Raw genomic sequence first — 23119 nt, forward strand, 5'->3', positions numbered from 1 at the left:
TGCCATATTCATTTCAAATCGGTTCAAGCTTGAACAAATTTCAAGCTGTTTGTTTGAACAGCTTGAAATCTGTTTGTTTTCATACACTTGTGCTTTTGAGTTTTAGAATCTGGAATAGAGGAGATCATATTTATTATGTCCTGATGTCTAAAATTGATGAAATGAGAGAGGAAGTACTTTGTTTTGAGAACGGCCAAATAATTAAGAATGTTTTAGCAATCCTCCCACCTCTTTTAGAGAAAAGGTAAGAAGAATAATTAATGGGTATATGAAAAATCGAATTGACAAAACACTCATACCCTAAATCCATTCATAAGACAAATTAACATATTTTTTATTTTCCCATTATTTCTAAGCGTAAAGCCTATTCATTTGTAGTGAAAGGAAGCAAGGCTTTACTAAAAGGAACAGAAATAACTTTTAATTTTGAGGGAGGTGACAAAACTGACACAAAAGTAAAAGGAGAGCAAAGAAGCATATTAACCAGGCAGGTGAAGAGGAAAAATGATGGAGAGTAGAAGAGGCTTATTAAAATGGGAGTAGTGAGGCGACGCAGATCGTTTTTATGCCAGAGTTGCCAGGGACCAATCCCCCTGTTTTGGCTGGCAGATGGGTCCTGTCTTGGCGCCGCCTGAAAGATGGCGCTCAATGCCGACACCTTCCCTAGGAACACACACAGACGGAGACAGAGACACACACACAGCCACGACGTTCTCCTGCAATTTCCCTTCTTCACTTGCCACCACAGCCACAGTACTGACAGATTGAGAGCAAAGACGCGGGCAGGTAATCAGCTCAGACACCTGAGAGCAACCCGAGGATCCCTGCAGGTGGAAAGAACCGCTGGCTACACTGCAAGACCCCAATTAGATCTAAATAAAGGACCCATTAAAGAGACATTACGAAACAAGTCACTTATGTCAGTTCTTAATGAACAAAAATGACAAACACACAGCAAGTCTAACACCTGAGCAATATTGATTTTGGACAGCATCTTAGTTGAAGAAGTTGTGATTTTGGAGCATGTTAGCACGCTCTTTGTTTCATTGTGAAAAGTCTTACTGAAAGGTCTGCTCATGCCCATACTCTTGAACAAAACTCAAGGTTCTGATAACTTTAAATATCTAATACTTCAAATTTGAAGCCATTTTGTTAAGATATGGGGGTTATTTGTAAAGAGTTTAAATGGCAGCTAGGATGAAACGAATCCAACCTCCTGTTAGGTTCAGATCAAACTCTCAATAGAATTTATTTACTCTTTAATGTTCTGCAACAGTTTTCTTGTGTATAGGTATAACTTGTTTGTGGTACAAAATCTCTTAAAGTGTACGCATTTTTACCAGACCAGATGACTATGCAAATCGCCTTGTGGCTACAATGTGATGTACCACTATCAGTATGTGGGCATGTATGTGTGTGGGTGAATGAATGTGGAGAAAAGCGCTTTGGAGTCCTCTGGACTAGTAGGTGCTATGCATGTACTCGTCATTTACTATTATAGCACATAATAATATTGATAAACTTCATCCTATAATGTTTGTGGTTCAAAATACAACAAAAATTAGATCAAAACATAAATATACCCCTACATACAAATAGCTAGGTGCAGAATCGATAGAATTAAGGATTAACCAAGAATCTTAAAACTTAACAATGAACTGAATGCCAAGAGTGAAAAAAATATGAAGTAAAACAAAAACCAAAATGCCAGAGACCATGACTCACAGGCAACAAAAGTTGCCCACTCTAAATTCCCCTTTCTGATGTTAAAACCTGAACTTGCTTTTATAAAAATTATTTCTAACAACTGATGCGGCCTCACAAGCAGCTTTTCAAATCCTAGAGTGCGTATGTGAGAGTTTGAGCGAAAGACCGAGTCAGAAAGCCAGAGATGGGTGGAGACTAGTTCTTTTGTCTGAAATCTCAGCTTCCATCAGGACCAATCAATACAATCCTGCAGAAATGCTGTCACAACAGAAAGAATCACCCCACCATGCACAGAATACACAAGCATATAGTGAAGCTAGGTTGCTCAGTGTTTAAATCATCGACTGAATATTTTTATGTGATGTGAGTTCAATTGTCAAATAATTGTAAACATAGACAGTTTGCCACTGTTCTTTGTGCCCAAAACGATGGACGAAATTTCAACCTCCCACATTAATATATTGAATATTTTTATGTAACAAAGCTTCACAGGTGTTTTGAAAACTTAAATTTAAAAAATAAAGACAGTGCTGGCATGTCCTAGACTGCATGCTGTCTGACTGTGGGCAACAATTTCTGATTTTTGGAAAGAGAAGGTTTTCTCCCTGGATTTTCCAATTTACCCCTCAACTAGTCATGAAAACTGTTAGTTTTGCAATTAACTTTGTTTAATGAAGGCCAAAATTATAGGTGTTTGTCTCATTTGACCAGAGCTCCATCTTCCATGTTTTCTGTATGTCCAACATAGTTTGTGGCAAAACGGCACACATGAAGTCTTCATGGATTCTTTTAACAATGACTTTGTTTATACCACTTCTCTGTGAGGCCTGATGGGTCATTCCAACAAGTGGTCAGAGATAAAATGATCCTTTTTGGAATAAAGCTTTCATTAATGTTTTCTATGTTTGTTTTTTGATTTTTTTTAAATAAAAAAATAAAAACCCTAAGGTCTTTTCGCAGAACAGCTGCGAGGTGGACTTTATCTACTTTGCTAACTTCTGAAGGCAGTCTTTTGATGTGAATTTTTATTTAGGGGGATCAGAGAGCAGATTTGTTCCTGCTACACAAAGTGGCATATTGGCTGACACTGAATAATAGATATCATTTTCTGTGTCAGTGAAGATGTCATCTTCACTGACACCGTTTTGAGAAACAAAGATAGAGGATGAAAGAAACATGTAGAGGCACATAAATGGTCAATACGTGACAAATGGAGAGAACAACAATGTGGAGAAACAAAATCCAAGGTCATCAGAAGAAGCAAACACTGAAGCAGGACTCAGAAAGACAACCTGAAAATGATGTGAAAACCGAAAAGATAAAACTTATCTCCAGAAGCTGGATGGCTTCTCAGAGTATCTGGGATGGAACAGTGAACTAGAGGATGGATGTGAAGTGATTAAAGAATTGCTTTGGTCCCATGAGAACTAACAGCTATCTCTGCTCATACAGTCTTCACCCAGGACATATTATCTCACCTTTCTCCTAGTCTTTATTTCTCAAGACTGTGTTGTAGCAGCTGGCTTCAGTGTCAGTGTGCGTGTGCTGCGCTGAGATCTGCGGAAACGATACAGCAGGGGGACAGATGTTGAGACCAAATGGCCGCCAGTGCCGACACACCCTACAAACTCCGCAGGAAGAAAGGTCTAATTTCACACGAGTGCTCTCACCTGTGTTTGCTCATGTTAATACAAATATGGCCAGTCACTGAAACCCCTCAATAGGATCATGATTGCAAACAGAAAAAACTCAGACTATTTGCCATCTAGCAGTTACTGAATCACCCACTGGTTTTGAAATACAGAGGGGCAGAGTTTTTTTTATTAAAATATGATTAATTTCAATTAATTAATTACAGACGCTGCAATTAAGTCAGTTAAAAAAAAAGTCTCAGCAGCTTTATTCCTGATTTATCTGAGTTGTTCCTTGGTGTTCATGGCACTGTTTATTCACCGATGTTCTCTGTCAAACCACTGAGGTTTTCACATAACCGCTGAATCTACACAGAGATTGAGTTGTGTAGATTCAGCTAAATCTCTGATACCTTATTAGACAAGGTAGCAGACAAAAAAAAAAAAAAATTCTTTATGCAAGCCACGTTTCATATTTTTTCAAAGTGAATCCTTTGAAAACTCTGTTAACCTTCTGAAAATGATGCACTACTTTGTGTTGGTTTGCTGCAGGAAGTCTATTTAACATTTTGTGAAGTTTGGGGTTAATAATCTGAAAAAAATCAAGACGTGGCAGTACTTTTTTATTGCTAGTCTTGATGCATTACAGCGCCATAAAATCTACACTGATCCCAACCGTCACACTACGCAAGCACACAGGATGCACAAGCCGTTCACTCAACCACACAAACATCGTCATCGGTGGATGCACACGCTGAAACAAGGTCACTTTGGGCATCAGTGTGTCCAGTGGTGTTGAATATTTGGACTGGAAACTGCGCTCGGTGCCACGTCAAACAATGCCCCGCACCAAACAGTTGTCAACAGGACTTGGTGGGTTTGCAGATATTTTTATTCACTCACACATTTGCCGTCAGAAGAGCCAAGTCTGTTGTCTGAGGACAAACTGGAGAAGAGACCAGCAGCGCATTGCCTTTGTTTGTCTGATGATGCTGAATGTGGTTATTGACATAAACAAAACAAGAGAGAAAAACAAAGCGCAAAAGTCCAAAAGAAAGAACGCTTTTTCTTTTCTTTTTTTCATTTGGAAACTTTAGCACTTCATGTTCAGAACAGATATGTGCAGTTCTGATAAGAATGGGCGGAAAAAATATCGGAAAGGTTACAGAAAACAAAGTGGATTTTTTTCCCCTTACATTTAAAACCACACTGTAATGCAACAAGTCAGTGACTGCTTGATCCCTTTTGCTGACCATCAATCTCCACTGACACATGACTAACTGTGATACCTCTGCTGGGTGTATCTTTACAGAGAACAGCTCCCTCTTTGTTTATAAGCACAATGACAAATGCTGAGATGCGTACAGATGTGCGGCTCCCTTGTAACTGTTCTGTTTTTCAAGTGTCATACAGCCATCTGTCATGCTTCGATGAGGGAAATACATTTACAGCGCCACATCTCTGTTGGACTTCCTCGATCTAAATCCGAGGAGCCTCGAAGGAATAAGGAGGCAGAACCAAAGCTGCAAAACGTCACAGGGTTGTAGCCTAGGGACACAAACATGACAGCTAAAATCTGAAAATGGAAGTGCCACGGTAAATTAAACTAAAATGAACATGTGAAAGACATACATTTAAAGAAAGTGCATCAAATTTTGTTTCATTAGCAAAAGAAAAATATAAAACTCATTAGTGACGACTGTAGTATTCTAATTTACATGCTTATTCCTTTAAGTAAATGTAAACCGTAAACTAGTAAGTAGTCCATTGTGTGATATTTGGCATTCTCTCCTTCTAAGTCATCCATATCGTCCTTATCGTTCTCATTTTTACAAAGCGATCATTTTCTGGCAAGTTCAGATGCTTGTACTTTTAGACTGAAAGTCTCAATCCTTCACAGACCGATAGCCAGCTTGGGGTTACGATTCCTGCATTGGGGTTAAGTTTTCTGCGCACTACCTCAGTACATTGTGGGAAAACCTGGAATTGAAGCCACAACCGTCCAGCTGCCAAACAGATAATCTCTCCATAGACCTACAGCCATGTAGATGCAGTCCAACACTTCTTCCCAATGCAGAGTACAAGACGAGGGAGAGTCATACTTCATAAAAGTGACTAAACTCATTTTTAGGCATGCCATCACACATGGAAAGACAGAAAAAACTGTTGAAGTGTAGCTTAAAGGGCTTACCAAAGTAAATCTCTTTCAATGTTTAGTGAAAATTTTTGACCTCAGAAAAAGATTTTGACATTAAGCAATTTACTGGTTTTGAAAAAAATAAGGATTTGAAGGTGCTAGTCTGGGGTCACCAGTGGGAAACAAATTGGTGGGAGGATAATGGCTCAACTGGACCAAAGGCAGCAAAATGGCTGTGTGGTAAAAAGATAACGGGGAGAACTACAGTTATCCTTCTCAGAGACAGACAGAATAATAGCCACAAAACATAATTTTGCTTATAATGAGATTAAAAGGGCAATTTGTCGATGTTTAGCTGAGAAATAAACTTAGTGTGGTATTTTTATATTTAGAAGCTTGATTATTAGTTTAGCAAAATCATTTTTGCCAAAACATGGTATGGGTCGGGGTTATAGCAGGAAGGATCATCGTTGAGATAAAGCCAGAATGGTTCCTGGGAGTGGAGAGGTGCTGCTTTGGCATCAATGGATGTTACACTGTATTCTTTACTGTTCACTCAAACATTGGCAGTGCAATGTTTGGCACATTTTCAATAAAATAAACAATAAGCAATCTAAAAGAAGTATGTATTTTTTAGAGGATGCAAATGGAAAATAAAAAAAACACAACTCCCTAGAAGATAACTTCTTTTGTCATATATTTTATTTCAAAAATAGATAATTATGTTCTAACTATTATAGGTCTAACCACATTCTGAGTTTTTAAATTTACTTTATAAAACTTGGCACTGCTAATGAGCACTTGATAAGGTGTTCTCCTCCTAAATTTGGCAACGAGGGGCTGCTCTTCATTTGCAGCTTGACGGCTCTGTTTCAGAGGGGCATCCCCGTCGGCCAGCAACGACGGCTGCGGAGAGGCAGCGGAGTGACTGACGACTTGGAGACTGTCTGTCAGACAGAGTGATGGCTCGGAGACACTCGGTGACAGATCAGGCAAGACGAGGGTGAAAAACAGAAGATGAGAAGGAGGAGGAGAAGGGAATCCTGGCAGCTTTGTCTTTCAGGCTGGGTAGATATGGGAAATGGGGACAGCAATAAAAATAAAAAAATAAAAATAAATAAAATAAAACACTTGTACCCTCGAGTGGTGAATGCGTTTTTTTGTGTGTGAAAATCAGCAGGCAACTATACTTGTTGACAATGTTTTTCAAGATGGATGAAACACATAAATTGTGCTCCGTGATCCTTCATTAAGCTTTTCATCCGTGCAATGCTGCTCAACAACATCAGCGATGGTCTGCAGTCGGTGTGAAAGCTCTCACCCAGGGACATAATGAACATCCTAATCAGCAAAGTAAGTAATCAGCAAGTATCTTAATTAGGTTTGAAGAGCAGTGCTTCAATCAGTCAAGCCTCAACTTGTCCCATTCTGCAGGAGAGGATGTACAACAACAACTCTTGTAAGCATTTACACAAAGTGGCACAAAGAGATCACAAGTTTGTGAGATGTATACTTTTGTTTCAAAGCATGACACTTTTTAAATTAGTGAAAATGAGCTTCAATGATGTTCATCGTTTGCTTATAATTGAGACGCTTCCTTCTTATAACCTTGATCTCAACTACACACTAGTGGAGATCAAGTTTAACATCTTTGGAAGTTGCACAGAAACTCATGCCTGCAAACCTAAATGAATTAAGCTAATTTTGTCAAGAGGAGTGGGAAGAAAGGCAATATTATTGCCAGCACTGTATTACAGGTGAATGGCAAAAAAATATATTTAAAAAGCCAATTTATTTCACTAATTCAACTGAAAATACAAAACTCATATCCAGAGTTAACATATAGAAATGACTGTGCTGCCTTTGGGGATGGTAAGAAACAGTTGAGTTACACCAGCAGATGACACGACTCCCCAAATCATCAGTGACTGTGGAAACTTCACACTGGATCTCAAACCACTTGGATTCTGAGCCTGGTTTGTTCTCCTTGTGAAGGGTGTGAGTGACAGTCTGCTTGACACCTTTCATTTCAGTCTTCTCCATATTGCTTAGTGTGAGCCATGACTTAACTTTTCTATATCAAAAATCACCATAAGATTTTCTTGGTCATGTGTAATAGTCAAAAATTTCAGAGAAATTGAATTTTGGTCTTTCATTAGCTGTAGGCCACAAATCATCCAGGAAAACAGAAACAAATGCTTGAAATTTCACAGTGTATAACAAAGCTAGTAGCATCACATTTTAAGTGATTTATAGAAAACAATGACAGTTATTTACTCAATTCTGATTTACTGACACGTACCAGCAATGACATATGTTAATGTGGAAGACTTAAAATGAATCATGGAGATTACTAACTCATTGGTAAACATGTCAGATAAGATGTATGATAATTTGGTTAAGGAATTTGGCTTTTTCTGTGAAAAGGAGATGATGGCTATTACTTGCTTCAAAAAGTACAGGTAAAAAACATCTTCGCATGCCTTCTCTTATATTTACAGGCAACTGCTGTCCTTTTGTATTGGCCCACTTCTAGTACTTGTGTAAAGCCTTTGGCATCTCTTGTTGCAGACTGGCAGCCAAAGGAATGTGCACCTCTATTTTACTGATTACAAAATGCATTTCTTTTTGATTTAATACCAAGCCATGCTCCCTACAAGATGCACTGCAACTCCAAAATGCAAGTGTTTTTTTAAACAATTATTACCAGCTAGCCAAACTCAGTCAAAGTTCTATCATCTTGATGGTTTTGTTTAACTGTCAAGGTTAAACTCGCCACATAGAGAGCAGGATTAAATACTATGTACCATATGTTAATTTTCAAGGCAAAACTGATCCCACTTAAAAGTGAGGCCAAAATATAGATTTTGTATGCTGATTGTCAATCCAATTTATTTCTACCATTAATTGCCTTATTATTGCAGTGTTCCAAAACTGAAGTGTCTGGCTACAAGGTTGAGACTTATCCCCAGCTAAATGTGCACCTTGCTCTGTGTAAATCTGAATTCATTTACATATCCTCAGTAACAGAGCAGTCAATCATCCCGGTGCAAGGCAAAGTGCTTCTCCAGGGGTCAAACGTGGTTTACACTCTGAGGGTTTGCCTCTTCTCGGGAATCCAGGACAAGGAGCAGAAGTGAGCCGCATTAGGCTAACCCTATTACGTGTTCCTTTTTTGCTTTGTCTTTGTGTTAAAATGAATTAGCTCATTTTAACACAAATGAGCTAAACTTGATTGTTTAAAAAGTATTTATGTTTTCTTAGTTTATACAAAGCACAAAGTTTGTTTTTCTTCCATAAAAAAGTACTCCCATAGTCTGTTACTGTGTTCATTGGTCTCTTTTTCCAGGTGGAAACTATTGCAACCATTAAATTTGTGTATTTAGCTTTTTTCTTTTCCATAAAATGTAGTACATGTTTCTGTGCTGGCTGTGTCTCATACCTCTATGGGGGTCCATAACAGAGCCATTAATGACAATAACCGTCTCACTTAGTTGTTTGCCTTTCCCATAGAAAACATTGTATATCTGCCCAGTATATCTGCTTAATTCTCTGGGTGATTGATGGAGATATTCCTGCCTTTATTTCATTTTTACCTCTATAGAAAGCTCTCATTGGTTGGTACTTCTCTGTTCAGTTCAGTATTTCTAAGATTAAGCTATTGACAGAGCTATTGCTGCCATCACATTTATGTAGTCTTCTTTTATTTGCTTTTCTCCTGTGAAAGTACTCCTGGCCCACTTTCTTGTACTTAGCTCTGTCTCTTCTTTGTGTTATCAGCGATGTGTACTTTCTCATTTTTTGTTTCCATAGAAAGTATCTCTGGTCCAGTGTTTCTTTGTTAATTTCTCTTTCCTGCAAGAAATCATTGATGGAGCTATAGCTTTTAGTAAATTTGTGAACTTTTTGCAAAGCACTTTTGCAATGTTTTGATCACCTCCTTCCTGCCATTTCAACTTCCAATAAGTCATAAAGATGACCACCCAAACCAAAACCTCCCACTGGTGCCACATTCTTGCTCATAATAAGAGTCCTGCAAAGTCATTGCTGACATTTGCTGATAGCATTTTTCTTTTAAATCTAGCAAGTATGTAGGTTAAGAAAATACCTATCAGTTGTCTTAAAAGTGTGTCCTATATTTTATGTTGCATACCATGATATAATAAAAGAATTTCATTCTGGACAGCTCTGGTTTATAATTTCCCAGGGAACTGAGTCACACTTACCTCTCCAAGCAGCTTATACTGTCTGCATCTTATTTCTGACTGAAAGCATTGCTCAACAGGTTGGGACACTTACAAAATCTTTAAGCATGAGACAAATTCCAGTCACAGTTAATGGGTTTTGTGACCCAAAACTTCTCAATGGAAACTTTCAAAACCTGATAATATGGGTGTGCTGTCTCTTGCTTTCACACTCAATCTCTTTCACATTTAAAACTGAGAGATAAGGTGAGAAGAGTTTTGATTGGTGCTCTGACCATCTGCGTACGGCTGTCCCCTCCTCTAATTGACTTCCTGGTGTTTCCTCCCACAGTGATAATCTCCAATCAGCCATCTGCTGTGTCATTTCAGCGCACCACTACTCTGCCCTTCCCTCCACCCCTTCTCCATCTCGCCCCTCCCCTCTGCCCCTGCTGGAAACGCCAATATGTTCTATTTTCTCAAAACAGCCATTTAACATGAAGTATATAAAAAAAAAAACAATTTGCCCTGACCTGTCCTGCCTTACATAGTTTTTATGTCACAACATAAATGGGGAGGTGTGCTTTGTGGAAAGGCCCTCCTGTGATGGACGTAATACACTAGGACAGATGGCGTCCCCACCCTCCGACCCCACCACTGCACACAAAGGCATACGCATGCACAGACGCATGCCTGAAGCACAGCCTGAGCATTTGGTCCTGATTGTTATTGCCTGTTCCAGTACCAGCCTTATTCTGTCGCTCAGAGCAGTAAGAGCGAGCTACATCTGTGCTGCGTTCACTTGTGATCTGGGTCCAGAAATAGAATTGTATTTTAAAAAAGGACATTCTGCTCAACCTTTGTAAAAAAAAAAGAAAAAGAAAAAAAAAAGGTATTTTTTGTCTGGCTTTCAATTGCTTGCACTGGCATTTTGTATCATGTCATGATAGGGCAACAAGTGTGAATTATTGCAAGTCTGTTCTCTAAGTCCTAAACTTTTAATTTGAAATCTTAAGCATGTAATCAAAATACTTTCAAAAGCGGTACGCCAGAATAAATAGCCGGAACTAAATTTTAAAAGTGTTAGAACATGTGTGCAAATGTTGGTTTTTACAACATTAATTAAAACAAAGAACACTATTAAAACGCCATAAAGAACAGGATCCAAATGTATATTTTTATTGAGGAAAGCCAAATCATTTCCTCAACAAAAATAACAATAAAGCAATAAAATCAAAGTCCCGGAGTATATTCACAAGGACCACGTAGAGACATCCTGGATTACAACAAAATGGTCTAATAGCGTTAGACAGAGTTATATAAGTTGGAGGGTTGATTATGGAATAATAAAAAGGTGGCTGATTAGAAACTGGGTGCAACTGTGAGGGAAGGCAAGGAACTGAAGTTGAACTGAGGAAATTCAAAAAATGATTGAACAGGCAAAGTGGAAGACAATAAACCGTAATGTAAACAGACCAGCCACACAATCCATCATAAGAAAGCTTAAGATTCAAACCAAAATTGTGATCAGAACACAAAAGCAACTGTGAAACAAGTCAATAGAAAATACAGGTTTTCAAGAACTAGGAGAGAACAAATAACTAGTTAAGTTAAGAACAAGATATTTTGAAACAAAGGAAAATACAAACAGACTTGACCTCACCATAGTGAGCTTCAAGGTGCTGATTTGTTAGACAATTTAACTCCAGACTATGCTTTCACTTATTTCATTTTTGGTGGCCAATGAATATTCAAGGATTTTAAGGATTCAAGGATCCTTGAAATTGTATTTGTGTGAATATAATTTATACTATTAATACATATGAATGTATAATTATTAATATAATTAATTATAATTAATAATTATAAATGGATACTTGTTAATATAATTTAATATAATGTACTCCAACAAAAGTAACATAATCACTCTTTAGCATTTTGCGAGTGTAATCTTGGTTGATTTGTGCTCGTTTACATACATCCAATTTCATTTATGGAAATGGCATAACCTAAAGCCTTAGTGAAATTGAGAATCATCAGTAAAATTAAAATTGTGTTATGTGCCTTTTAAAAATGCGACTAAAAAGCTATTTTCCTCAAAGTTATAATGCTTTTTATAATTTAAGACATCAAATGTGTGACTGTTATTAGAGTATGTTAGGTTTATTAATCTGTTAGTGCCACTTTAGATTTTTAGACACAGTTATATGGTATTACCATCTGGCTATAAAAAACGTTTTATATTGTGTTAGTTAAGTATTTTTAATTTATTTTTAATATGAATTTCAAAGACGAAAGAGTTGTGAAAGGATTCATTTTAGAATAAACAGAAAGCAGTATAAGGTAAACGAAATTATTCATAAAATAGAATTTTAACAGAAAATAAGCATATAGAGAACAAGCATAGGAAATAAGCATGCTGGCCTAATCAGATCTATACAAGAAGCCCAGCTGCTTGCAAACATTCCAGTTAAAGACACAATCTGATGTTTTGCTTGTATGGAACATGAGAGAAAATTGTTTTTAAATTTTGTTTATTATTATCTTTGCAAGCTAACCCTAATCCTTGTCTACATTGTTGGCTCTGTGGCTCTTGTCTTCTTCTTGACAAAACTCCATAGGGCTTTACTCTGTGAAGAGCCAGCTTCGTTAGCAATGGCCTTTGGTGGTTGTCACTGAAATGAAATGTTTGCATTGTACAATTTTGTGTGGAATGGATTTATTGAATATGCTAGTTTCACTTTTTTCTTTTTCATCTTCCATGATATTCCAATTTCTTGAGTTACACGTGGATTTGAATAATTGTCATTCCAAAAGTTCTTGCAAGCCCATATTTAGTTCTCATATTAAAGACAAGTCAATGACAGCACATGTCCATGTCAAGCTATCAACAACTCTAGCCGCCTGCAGATATTTACATGTTTGTACGCAGAAAAAAACATTAATAAAAATGTGTTTATTAGTGAGTTATTTTGAAAACTCTGTGATCAAAAGCTATCTTTTGCAAAGAGTTCATTGTAAAATATAAACATCATACCAATGAAAATAAATCATGCTGCTAACATGTGAGCAGTATAAGCTTGAGACATGTTAATTAAATCACAGATATTCGTTTAAATTTGGCTTCATGAACATTGAGCGTATTCCAGGCTAATGATATGTAAATTGTAATTGTTGATGATCGGACTTTGAAACTAATTCTTCACCTCCTTTTATGACTTTTTATTGTTAAATGCCCAGAAAGCCTTCCTTTTAAAATCAGTACTTGTCTCTAGTTGAGGAAGTTATAGTTTACTATTACTGTCTTTATAAAGAAAAACTTACACTGGGAGTTACAGGATAGCAAGACTTGGAATGCAGGAACGTTTATGGACATGAAAACTAGGATATTGATGGGAGGAGCGAGTAAAGAACAATGAGAATCAATGACCTTATGCAGCAGAAGCAACAACAGAAGAACACAAACATAAACGACACCCCAAACTCAAAAACCAAAGGATCATAACAGATTTAATAAATTTAAAAAAAGATGATGTATTCTGTCAGTAGTGTGGTAACAAAAAAAATGACTTACGGGTTCCATCAATGACATGTGTTGGATAAAAATGCTTGCTCGTACTGTATATACATGTGGCTGACTGTTGACATCACGGTTCCCTCAAAGGTTAGGACTCTTCTCAGAAGCTATCTGGGGCACAACTGTCCTCGATAAGTTACAAAACACGAGCAGTTGGATCTGTCTAAAATTTCACTTGTACTTGATAGAGGAATTGATTTGTTTACTCTAACTCTGAACCTCTAAGATGTCAATGACCTGCCACAGAGGCCCATAAGTGACGCTTAGGCTTGCTACAAGGTTTGACAATCAACTGTTATTTTAAAAAGCAAGCCTTGAGCAAGAATCCATCAAAGTGATGACCTCATTTAGTTAAAAATGTAGGCCTCTGCTACATGTTCTGTGACGATTTACTTTGATACATGTCTGCAAAGGCCTTGCATGGAACTACTACTGTAACTAACTTTACATTTTGTTTTTGTATTGATTTTCAGTAGAACTGATATCTTTTCCTAAAGAGTCCTGTAAGTTAGGAGTAGCTAAGGCTACAGTATCAAAGTGACAAAAGTTGCAATTAGAGGCTAAATTAGATTATAATGCAATAATGCGGAGTTGCTCAAAACAAAGGGATTAAAGTTTAAATGACTCATTTGCAAAGACAAGCAATAAAAGACTCTCCAGCCATGTTTTGTAGGTTTGAGGGTATAGACTACAAACTATGTCATGCATTATTAATAGGTTTAATATTAAACATAATATATGCATGCTTCCTGCATTAGATTAGATGTGGAGCCACTGATTAAACACTCTGAGTGTCTGGCAGGTCATGTGTTTGTGCCAGGTTTAGGGGAACACAAATCTGTTTAATCTATGCATCAAGGAGTCCGACTCCTTAGGATAGAAACACAAAACCTTCATACTCCTCATACTGCCTCACATATTTGTGTGTTTTATTAGGATCTATCTATCTATCTATCTATCTATCTATCTATCTATCTATCTATCTATCTATCGATCGATCGATCGATCTATCTATCTATCTATCTATCTATCTATCTATCTATCTATCTATCTATCTATCTATCTATCTATCTATCTATCTATCTATCTATCTATCTATCTATCTATCTATCTATCTATCTATCTATCTATCTATCTATCTATCTATCTATCTATCTATCTATCCCCTTTTTGATCCATTTTCTTCTGTGATTTGGAGATGGATTTCTTTTTGGTGACCAGCTGTGTTCTAGAAATCACAGGTTCTTCTGTACAAGATTCCTTTTTCAAGGAATCTTCCTGATCACCTTTTTCTTCAGGCAGAGAAGTGGCCTGCTTATTAACATTTTCAGTGCAAGACTTAAAGGACTGTTTCTTCTCTGGTGTCTCCTGCAGTATGGAGATCGACTCCTGGTTGGTAACGATTGAAGCGTCTTGCGGTCCAGTACTTTCAGCTGAAACCCTTAGATCAGTGGGGGCATGTTTCTCCAACCAGATTTGAAATGGTATCTTTTTCTTCTTGTTGCTCTTGGTCTTTGGTGGCTGTTCCTCCTCTTGCTGATCCAGTGTCTCCTGTGTTTTGGAGATTAAATCCTGTTTAGTGACCAGTGGCGTTTCCTCAGCGCAAATCTCCCTTTTTAAGGAATCTTCCTGATCACCTTCTTTTTCAGGCAGAGAAGTGTCTTGCTTATTAACATTTTCAGCGCAAGACTTAAGGGACTCTTCCTTCTCTGCTAGATCGATTGTCTCCTGCAGTACGGAGATCGATGCTTTTTTGGTAACTGGTGAAACATCTTCCATTCCAGTACTTTCAGCTGAAATCTTTAGATCAGCAGGGGGATGTTTTTCCAACCAAATATGAAATAGTATCTTTCTCTTCTTGTTGCACCTGGTCTTTGGTGGCTGTTCCTTAGACTTTGAGGGCTGTTCCTCCTCTGCTATATTGATTGTCTCCTGCACTCTAGCGACGGACTCTTCTTCACTGACCAGTGAATCGTTCTGCTTTTCAATATTTCCTACATAGATCTCTTGGTCAACGGGGACATGTACCTCCGACCAGGTATTAAATGGTGCCTGGTTCTTTTCATTGGACTCACTCTCAGGTGTCGGTCCACTGTCTCCTGTGCTTTGGCAATCGATTCCTTTTCAATCACCAGTGAAGCCTCCTGCTGTTTTGAGATTTTCAGCAGAAATCTTTAGCTCCTCAGGTGTGTACAGCTCCCACCACACTGTAAATGACACCTTCTTCTTTTTGCGCTTGGGTGGCTGTAATTCTCTTCTTAACATATTTGTTAAGACTGCCATTATATTGTGACAGTACGGCATGAGAGATAATCTGTGAAAAATCTATTTCCTATGCCTTCTTCCAGCGATATCTAGAAACAACCAATCAGTGGCAGAAGAGTTTACAAAGGTTGGCAAAAAAAGGACTGATTAAGTGATTTCTTAAGTCAATATAAAGACATTTTTTTGTAATTTAATGTCAGACAAAAATCCATGTGTTCTTTGAAGGCTTCAAAGTTTTGTTGGAGAATAAAATTCTAGTATGAAATATTAATGTACTTGTCTTCTGCATATTTTTTGAAAGTCCTCATTTTTTGTTGATGATGCTGGTTTGTTTTCTAAAATGAGGCACAACAAGGACCAGCTGTATTTAAACAGCACATAGACCTCTCTACCTGTAAATAATTCCACATTTTCATTTTATCTGACATCAAATATTTAACTGGTTCCCGGAGTAATAAAGTTGGGATTGATTACAGGACGCATCCCTGTGTTTGGACGCCTGAGGCGGGATGAAACCAATAAGGGAAGTAATTAGATGAAGGCAAGTGGGAGAGACTTGAAAAGCTAAAGCTTGCAATTTGTACTTGAGACATTTATTTTGTAAAGGGATTTACTATTTATCACAAGATTTCTTATGTTTGAACGGAACCAGTTAAGTATTGGATGTTGTATTAGACTCAGACATCAAAACATGCTGTCTATCAGTGGTAAATCATCAAAGTTTTAAGCACAGATGCAAATAGACTTTCTATCACGTCAATTTCCAGTTCATGTGTGCCATCTAGTGGTCAATTTTAATACACAACCTAGTTCCAAGAAACTTGAAACATTGACAAATCCCTATACAACTCTGGAAAAATTAAGAGACCACTTAAAATGATCAGTTTCTCTGATTTAACTTTTTATAGGTATATGTTTGAGTAAAATGAACATTTTTCTTTTATTCTACGAACTACATACTGACACCATGTCTCGGAAATTCCAAGCAAAAATGTTCAGAAAATGAGAAATGGTCACAATAACAAAAAATAAGCAGTGCTTTCCAATAATGCAAAGAAAACAAGGTCATATTTATTTAGAAACAACAATACTAACGTTTTAACTCAGGTAGAGTTCAGAAATCAATATTTGGTGGAATAATCACGAGGTTTTCAAATGCAGTGGTCTCTTAATTTTTTCCAGAGCTGCCTGTATATATATGTTACACTGTTATAAGTACAGGTAAAAATAGATAGATCATAAACAAGCAGAACATTGCTATGCAGAGATGTTACATATTTTAAGCACTTGTGAAGAAATTAGTAACATGGACATAATCTTAGCACTATTTTTAGATACGCTCTTACTTTGCCATCTTTAGCTAATCAGACCTGTGGAAAATGCACAAAATAGTTAACTGAACAATGCAAAACATGCCATGTCTTAAGTTAAATGCATTTGTTCAGTTGAAGAAACAAAAATTACTCTTTTAAAAAAAACATTTTTTGCCACAGTTACGGGCACTCTTAACATTTCCAAATACAAAAACTGAGGCAATTTCTTTGCTTACATGACTTTAGAGCTTTGAATTAGTAAACCAGGACTTCCTGTTTCTTCTCAAAATATAAAATACATAAAAAACATGTCTTTTCATTAATGCAGATGTGCGTGGAGATTGATAAGTCAGAATATTAGAAGCAACTAGCTACTTTTAGAAAACCGCAATCTCCATAAGAATCATTTACTCGAGGTGCTTAAACATTCATTTGCCAGAGGTGCGTGGAGCTGATTGGTATTATTTTCCTTGCGATGTGGAATTTAAATTACTTTTTGTTGCCTATGAATCAATATTGAAACTTATAAGAGCAACATTGAATTAAAACCTATAGGAATAGCAATGCTGCACTTCAGCAGTGTCCGGGTTTATGGTGTCCAAACACAACCTTGTGGTTTTAACTGGAAATGTTATAAATTGTTATGTTGAAATAAGTCTAAAGTTCCAGCTCTGGTTTAGTTTATAAAAACAATTCACACAAACACCAAAATGTAGGTGCTCTTTGTTAACACACAAATGTTGTTCCCACCTTCCATGTTTAGTAATGAAGTTCCTTTTTTTTTCTAATAGTATGACAGTCAACATAGGTTTGGTGCTGCTCTCAGCGGTGACTCATCCAGGGTAGTTTAGATGGATGGATGCTTCAGTGTTGTGTAGTCCAATTTGTAAGGCCACCATATTTGTAAGCTTTCACAGGAAAGTGTGGAACACACGAGTCTTCAGACTCTTTGTCCGAGGAATGTTCCTGGTTGAGAACTTGATCACCTTAAACATATTTGAACAGCTGCCCAAACTGAAGAACGGGAACCAGTGCACAGCCCGTTTGTTCCCATGAAGATTCCAGAAGGAGGAGGAGCAGCGCTGGAAGTCCTCGATGCTGACCATGTACTGGCCGGGTCCCCACTGAGAGACCCGAATCAGCGTCACAGAAGAGGCGAAGCCACACGTGTGAGGAGAAACACCATGAAACACGCATTCCCCAGGCCTCACAGGCACTCCTCTTTCCCAGATCATACCTGCCTCCTCTGCTACTGCCATGCCGCTGAGGTTACAGAGAGCCAAGAGGCACACCTCCTCCAAAGCCTCTTTATCAGGGAAACGGAGCAAGATGGCAACAAGGCGTGGCACCGCACCTCGGCGTAGCAACAATTCTTGCTGCTTAGCTTAGAATGACAAAAAAATAACAATAATCACAATTCCCATTAATTCAACATAATAACAAAAATTGCAGCTGGCTGGCTGGCTGGCTGGCTGGCTGGCTGGCTGGATGGATGGATGGATGGATGGATGGATGGATGGATGGATGGATGTTCTCCATGTGCAGAATCATCTTTTCCCATAAATATTTCTGTCTTTTGGCATTCAGTTTTACTGGCTGAATTAGGTTAAAATGTACTATAACTGAAACATGTAGCATCTGAATTCATGACGAATTATATAGATTGTATTTTGATAACAGCTTGAAATATTGGTAGAAATGGTTTCTTGCATTCACAAAACACTGATATAAAACTAAAACCTCATAATTGTAGGTTATGTTATTATTTCACTTGACTTACAGCTGTCATAAGACATGCGTGAGATGGCTCTTGCTGCATAAATGAGCAGCTCTTCATTTGTGCTGGTCAGAACTGACAGCAGGGCTGTAACCAAACCTGCATCCCCAAAACCTTTACGGACCACAGCTGAGGAAACAAGAAGCCTCAGTAAATAGGCTTGCTGTAACACTTCAACGTGGGAGTAACAAAGTTCAGTAATAAATAATGAAAAGTGTCTATATCTGTGTGAGTAACCTACATTCCTTGGCAAGCTCAGCCACCAGTTTTGCAGTCAACAGAGTGAGAGGTCCTCTGCTTCTCAGAGACAGAGCCAGGATTGGCAGGATCCCACTGATCACAACCTGCTCAGCAGCGCCTTTCTCTGGACACACACAAAAAATGCATTCAATACCATAACATCCATGTCAATGATTCAGCTAATCAACATGGTAGAATCAATTCTGTAAAAGAGAATAAAAAAATAAATAACTTAATGTTTTTTTAAAAGAAAAAACAGAACACAAATTGATCTCTGGTTGCTGTATTCTTCTATTCTTTAAAAGACATTGACTTGAATTAAGTCTCTAACTCTGAGAACTTAAGAATATGGTCTCTGCATCCTGTTGCCCTCAAGCTGCAAGACATAAATACAGCTTAACTTCACCTACAGACCAGGATCTGACCTGACCTGATCCGCTCGAACGCTGTCAGTCTTTATTAGTAGCCAGTGTTGTTTTGGACTGGGTTTTACTCTTTCCATGGCAGCTAGATCTATTTTCCAGGATATTCTGTTTTGCTCTTAGAATGAATCATATATTTAAAACTAACTGTGTTGGAGGAGTCTGCATTTTGCATCCCCTAAGAAAAAAAAAGAGATAAAAAAAACAAACAAACAAATAAAACACAATACAATTCCACTTCTATCTACTTGTCTGATGCAATCTCTAAAATCTCCACTTACTTTTCTCCCTAATGTTTGCCAGCACTGTGATCAAATGAGGTTTGAGTTCATCTTCAATCAGCTCCACACCTAGAACCCTGATTGCACCCAGTGCATTGTTCAAATTATCTGCGGAGACAGTGTGTAATACAAAAATTAGGACTCATGCAAATGACCCACAAATAATAATAGCAATAAAAAAAAACCAAGCTGAGTGGAAGCAATCATTTAAACTATCAAGGTGCTCATTGTGACATACATAGGGCAAAACACCACAGCTGTCTAAAGTGGTTTAGAAAAACACTTTTAAACATTTGCAAAGGCATCCATAACCCTTAAAACTTTTCAGAATTTGTAGCATTAAATTCAAAAGCTATAATATGATTACCAGGACAGGGCTATTCATCTGAACTGACAGGCCTGAGACGAGAGCGTTAACCAGCAAACAGCCAAAATGCAGCTAAAAAGCAGAGTTCTCCAGCTTAGCCTGACAACTATTAGCCAGTCTGACTTTTACTACATTAGATATAGATTTTAAGGCTCAAGCAGTACCAATAAGTCAGGTTAGCAAAATTTGTCTTGCTTTTTTATGTTTGAAAGCACAAAGAATTAATTATCTAGGATTTGTTTTCCTGTTCATTAAATGCATCAAAACAGAAATTGTCACATTTTTCTTTCTAACTTAACAAAACTCATGTTCTGAGATTAATAAAACCAGATGTCAGATTTGAAGCGTTAATGGGAATGTAATCGATCGATAGAAAATAAAGAGCTTGGAGTGCTTAATTTGAAACCAGAATGTAACCATGAGAAGGGACATGTTTTCACTGCTTTCCTGCCTCACTTTGCTTCTGCTGATCCTAGGAGGCCAAAGTTTACACAAGAGAAACCCTACCGGCATCAGCTGCATTTAAAATAGTATTTCTCTTCAAGAAAAAGAAAGTTTGGTTATTTTGTTGTGTGAGTGACATTTTTCATGGATGAAATTGTGACCCCACATGCAATGATCTGCAAGATACTGCATTAGAACAGTAATTTGTGTAATTTGTTCACCTGTTAGTAGACCACAATGTGTGTGTGGTCTGTTCCAGAAATGCAATGGTTGGGCTAAAAGCTCCTGCATCTCAGAAATGCAGACATAAAAATCTGGCAGTATAAACACTTTACATTTCTATCATTGTTGCTGTACCTGAAAACAACTAATATTGGCAAAACCAGAGAAAAACTGCTTCGTAAGTTGTTGTTTCCTATATAGTGAGTTCCGTGTGAATTACGCAGGATGACGTGATTTAATAAAACATTAAAATATTTTAAATCTGAAGGTATAATTACATTTACACAGCTGTGCTCAAAATGTGCAGATGCAATAGAGACACTCCATTTTCTATTCTATAGCAAAACACGAAAACAAAATAATCACAAAAGTGAGGGAGATTACATTGAGTTGTTAAAATAGAAGCATCAATTCTCTTTTATGAACTCAAACATTGACAAAGGAATTGCGTTTCCTGTGAAACAGACAACTAATAGTTTTGAGGTTTACTTCGCCTTTGTTTTGCATGACGTTGACCAACTTCCAATGCCTGTGAATCGGTATTCCAGCCTAGGACAATTGGACTACATTCCCCAAGTCCTCTGGATTTCTTGTTTTGTTGATCTTGGCTTATATCTGATGTCTTCCCATGTGTTTTCTGTTAAGATCTGGAGATCTTGCTGGATAGGGACCAACATGAAGCTTACACACTGGTGTTTAGGGGTTTTTGTCTCAATCTCATTTCAATTACATTTTGTCTTAAGTGTTAGAAAACATGACCTCTTTAGGTATTTTTATGTATCCAAACTGATCCATGATCTCTGGTAGGCAATACATAGCGCTGACACAAGTATGAGAAACACCCTGAACTAAAATACTTTGAGGTTAGTGTTTGGGATCATCTGGCAAACTGTGTACAGCCCCTATCCAAAAAGAGCAACCACATTTTTGTCACTTCATAAAATGTTGCCTGATTTGTTCTCAGCACAGTGTTCCATGTTAAATCGTTGACTCTTCGCCTCATTATGGTGTTTTCAGCAATGGGACTTTGCAGAACCCTTTTCTGAAATGCTTGGCTTCAAACAGCTCTTTTCTAACTGTAACCATCCTCAGAGGTAACGCTGGGCCATCTTTCACTATCCTGTAGCTGATTATTTACTGAGACTATTCTTCAAAACATCAGGGTGATAGATTTTTGTTTAATTCCACATTTCGTTGATTTCAGTTTCCATTTTCAAAAACCAGTTTAGACAACTACACAGAATGGATGACCTCACTCATTTAACTCCACACTGCTGTTATTTTAAACACACCCCATGCTTGCCAAGTAGTCAGATTAAAATGTCCAGCTGTGTTCATGTGAGGCACATTATAAAGTCATATTACAGAGTATATCACAGGCATGCACAAGTCAGAGCTAACATCAAGACTCAACATGCAGCAAAGTGGACATAATAAAAACATTGCATTCCAACAATGTTCCACTCACCGTTTGGTGTGTAGGGTTGCAGCCGGCTGGATATGTGTTTATTCCTGTGAGCCCGAGCTTGTTTATAGGAAAGTGGCACATTAGGGTGCCCCATGTTACTCCGTCCTGCCGTCTCTGAAGTTCTGGTGATGAAACTTTCTCAGACTGACATATTGTGACTGTTTGTCTGAGTTTCCTTCTACCAATATCCCCTGGAGTAATTACTTGTTGCTTTGAGGACATTCACAAGAACCTAAGCTTAACTTTTATCTCACAGGTACACTCCATCCATACTTTCTTCCAGCATCTTTCAGCCCAAATACTTTTATTTTTGTTTTGTGCCTGCTCTGCCTCTTCCCTGTACGCTCCAGCTGGCTCTCTGTTCCCTGTCAGGATTAATACAGAGCAAATCCTCACTAAACCTGCGCTCTCATGCAGCCTCTGTGAGTGTGTGCACTGTTAAGGTATTAGCACTTGGCTGACTCTGCCGAGTTTATTCCTACTGCCCCACAATCTCACATAATGCCTTTCAGCTTCTAGAACATTTGAGCCAAAACACGGACAGACGGGGATCTGGCATGTTTTTCTACACAGGTGGATTGTTAGGTGGAACACTTCCAGATTAGTAGTCTTTAAACTGCTTGAATGTAATATCCCCTTGACCTCTTTCTCTAATTCATCATCACAAGACAGTTTCTAAAATTTTCTAATTCATATTTACTAACTGTTTTCATAAGAAGAACCATTCATTATGAGTTTAATGGGACATATTTCGCAACACTCAATAATTTTTAAATCTGCAACCTGCAGAGACGGATTGGTGGATAGAGGGTGAATAAACAGTTGATGGATGATTGGATAACAGACAAACTAAATGACAGATGAGCAAATGGAAGGATTGCTAGAGGAAATAGTCAGAGGTATAGATCGATCTTTTACATAATGGGATAGGAAAAAAAGTTAAAATATTTTTCCGCATTTATCTATACCTGGATAGAATAGTAAAAGTCCAAAGGTTCCCAATGTTCAAGCACAAGCTTAAACTAACTAAACTAAGCCTCTCCTCTCATCTCACCAAGTTAAGAATAAAAAAACATGGTAGCAA

At 37.7% G+C, this 23119-nt stretch overlaps 1 protein-coding gene across 1 annotated transcript; it reads right to left on the minus strand.

The window, feature by feature from the left end:
- Nucleotides 1–16638: 16638 nt before the first annotated feature.
- On the minus strand, nucleotides 16639–23032 carry LOC114152288 (rap1 GTPase-GDP dissociation stimulator 1). Its single transcript, XM_028030126.1, has 5 exons — nucleotides 22036–23032; nucleotides 19535–19642; nucleotides 18833–18955; nucleotides 18595–18720; nucleotides 16639–18198 (listed from the first exon to the last, which is right to left on the minus strand). The coding sequence occupies exons 1-5, from the start codon at nucleotides 22127–22129 to the stop codon at nucleotides 17726–17728; spliced, it is 924 nt and encodes a 307-aa protein (XP_027885927.1). The 5' UTR covers nucleotides 22130–23032; the 3' UTR covers nucleotides 16639–17725.
- Between the last annotated feature and the right edge of the window lie 87 nt (nucleotides 23033–23119).

The sequence above is a fragment of the Xiphophorus couchianus genome, chromosome 10 (assembly GCF_001444195.1).
Source record: "Xiphophorus couchianus chromosome 10, X_couchianus-1.0, whole genome shotgun sequence".
NCBI lineage: Eukaryota > Metazoa > Chordata > Actinopteri > Cyprinodontiformes > Poeciliidae > Xiphophorus > Xiphophorus couchianus.

Coding starts and splice junctions, on each gene's coding strand:
- LOC114152288 (XM_028030126.1), bottom strand. CDS start 22,129: ATGGGGCACCCTAATGTGCCACTTTCCTATAAACAAGCTCGGGCTCAC. Junction 18,956..19,534: donor GGCAAACATTAGGGAGAAAA/GTAAGTGGAGAT, acceptor GTGTGTGTCCAG/AGAAAGGCGCTGCTGAGCAG. Junction 18,721..18,832: donor GGCTGAGCTTGCCAAGGAAT/GTAGGTTACTCA, acceptor TTGTTTCCTCAG/CTGTGGTCCGTAAAGGTTTT.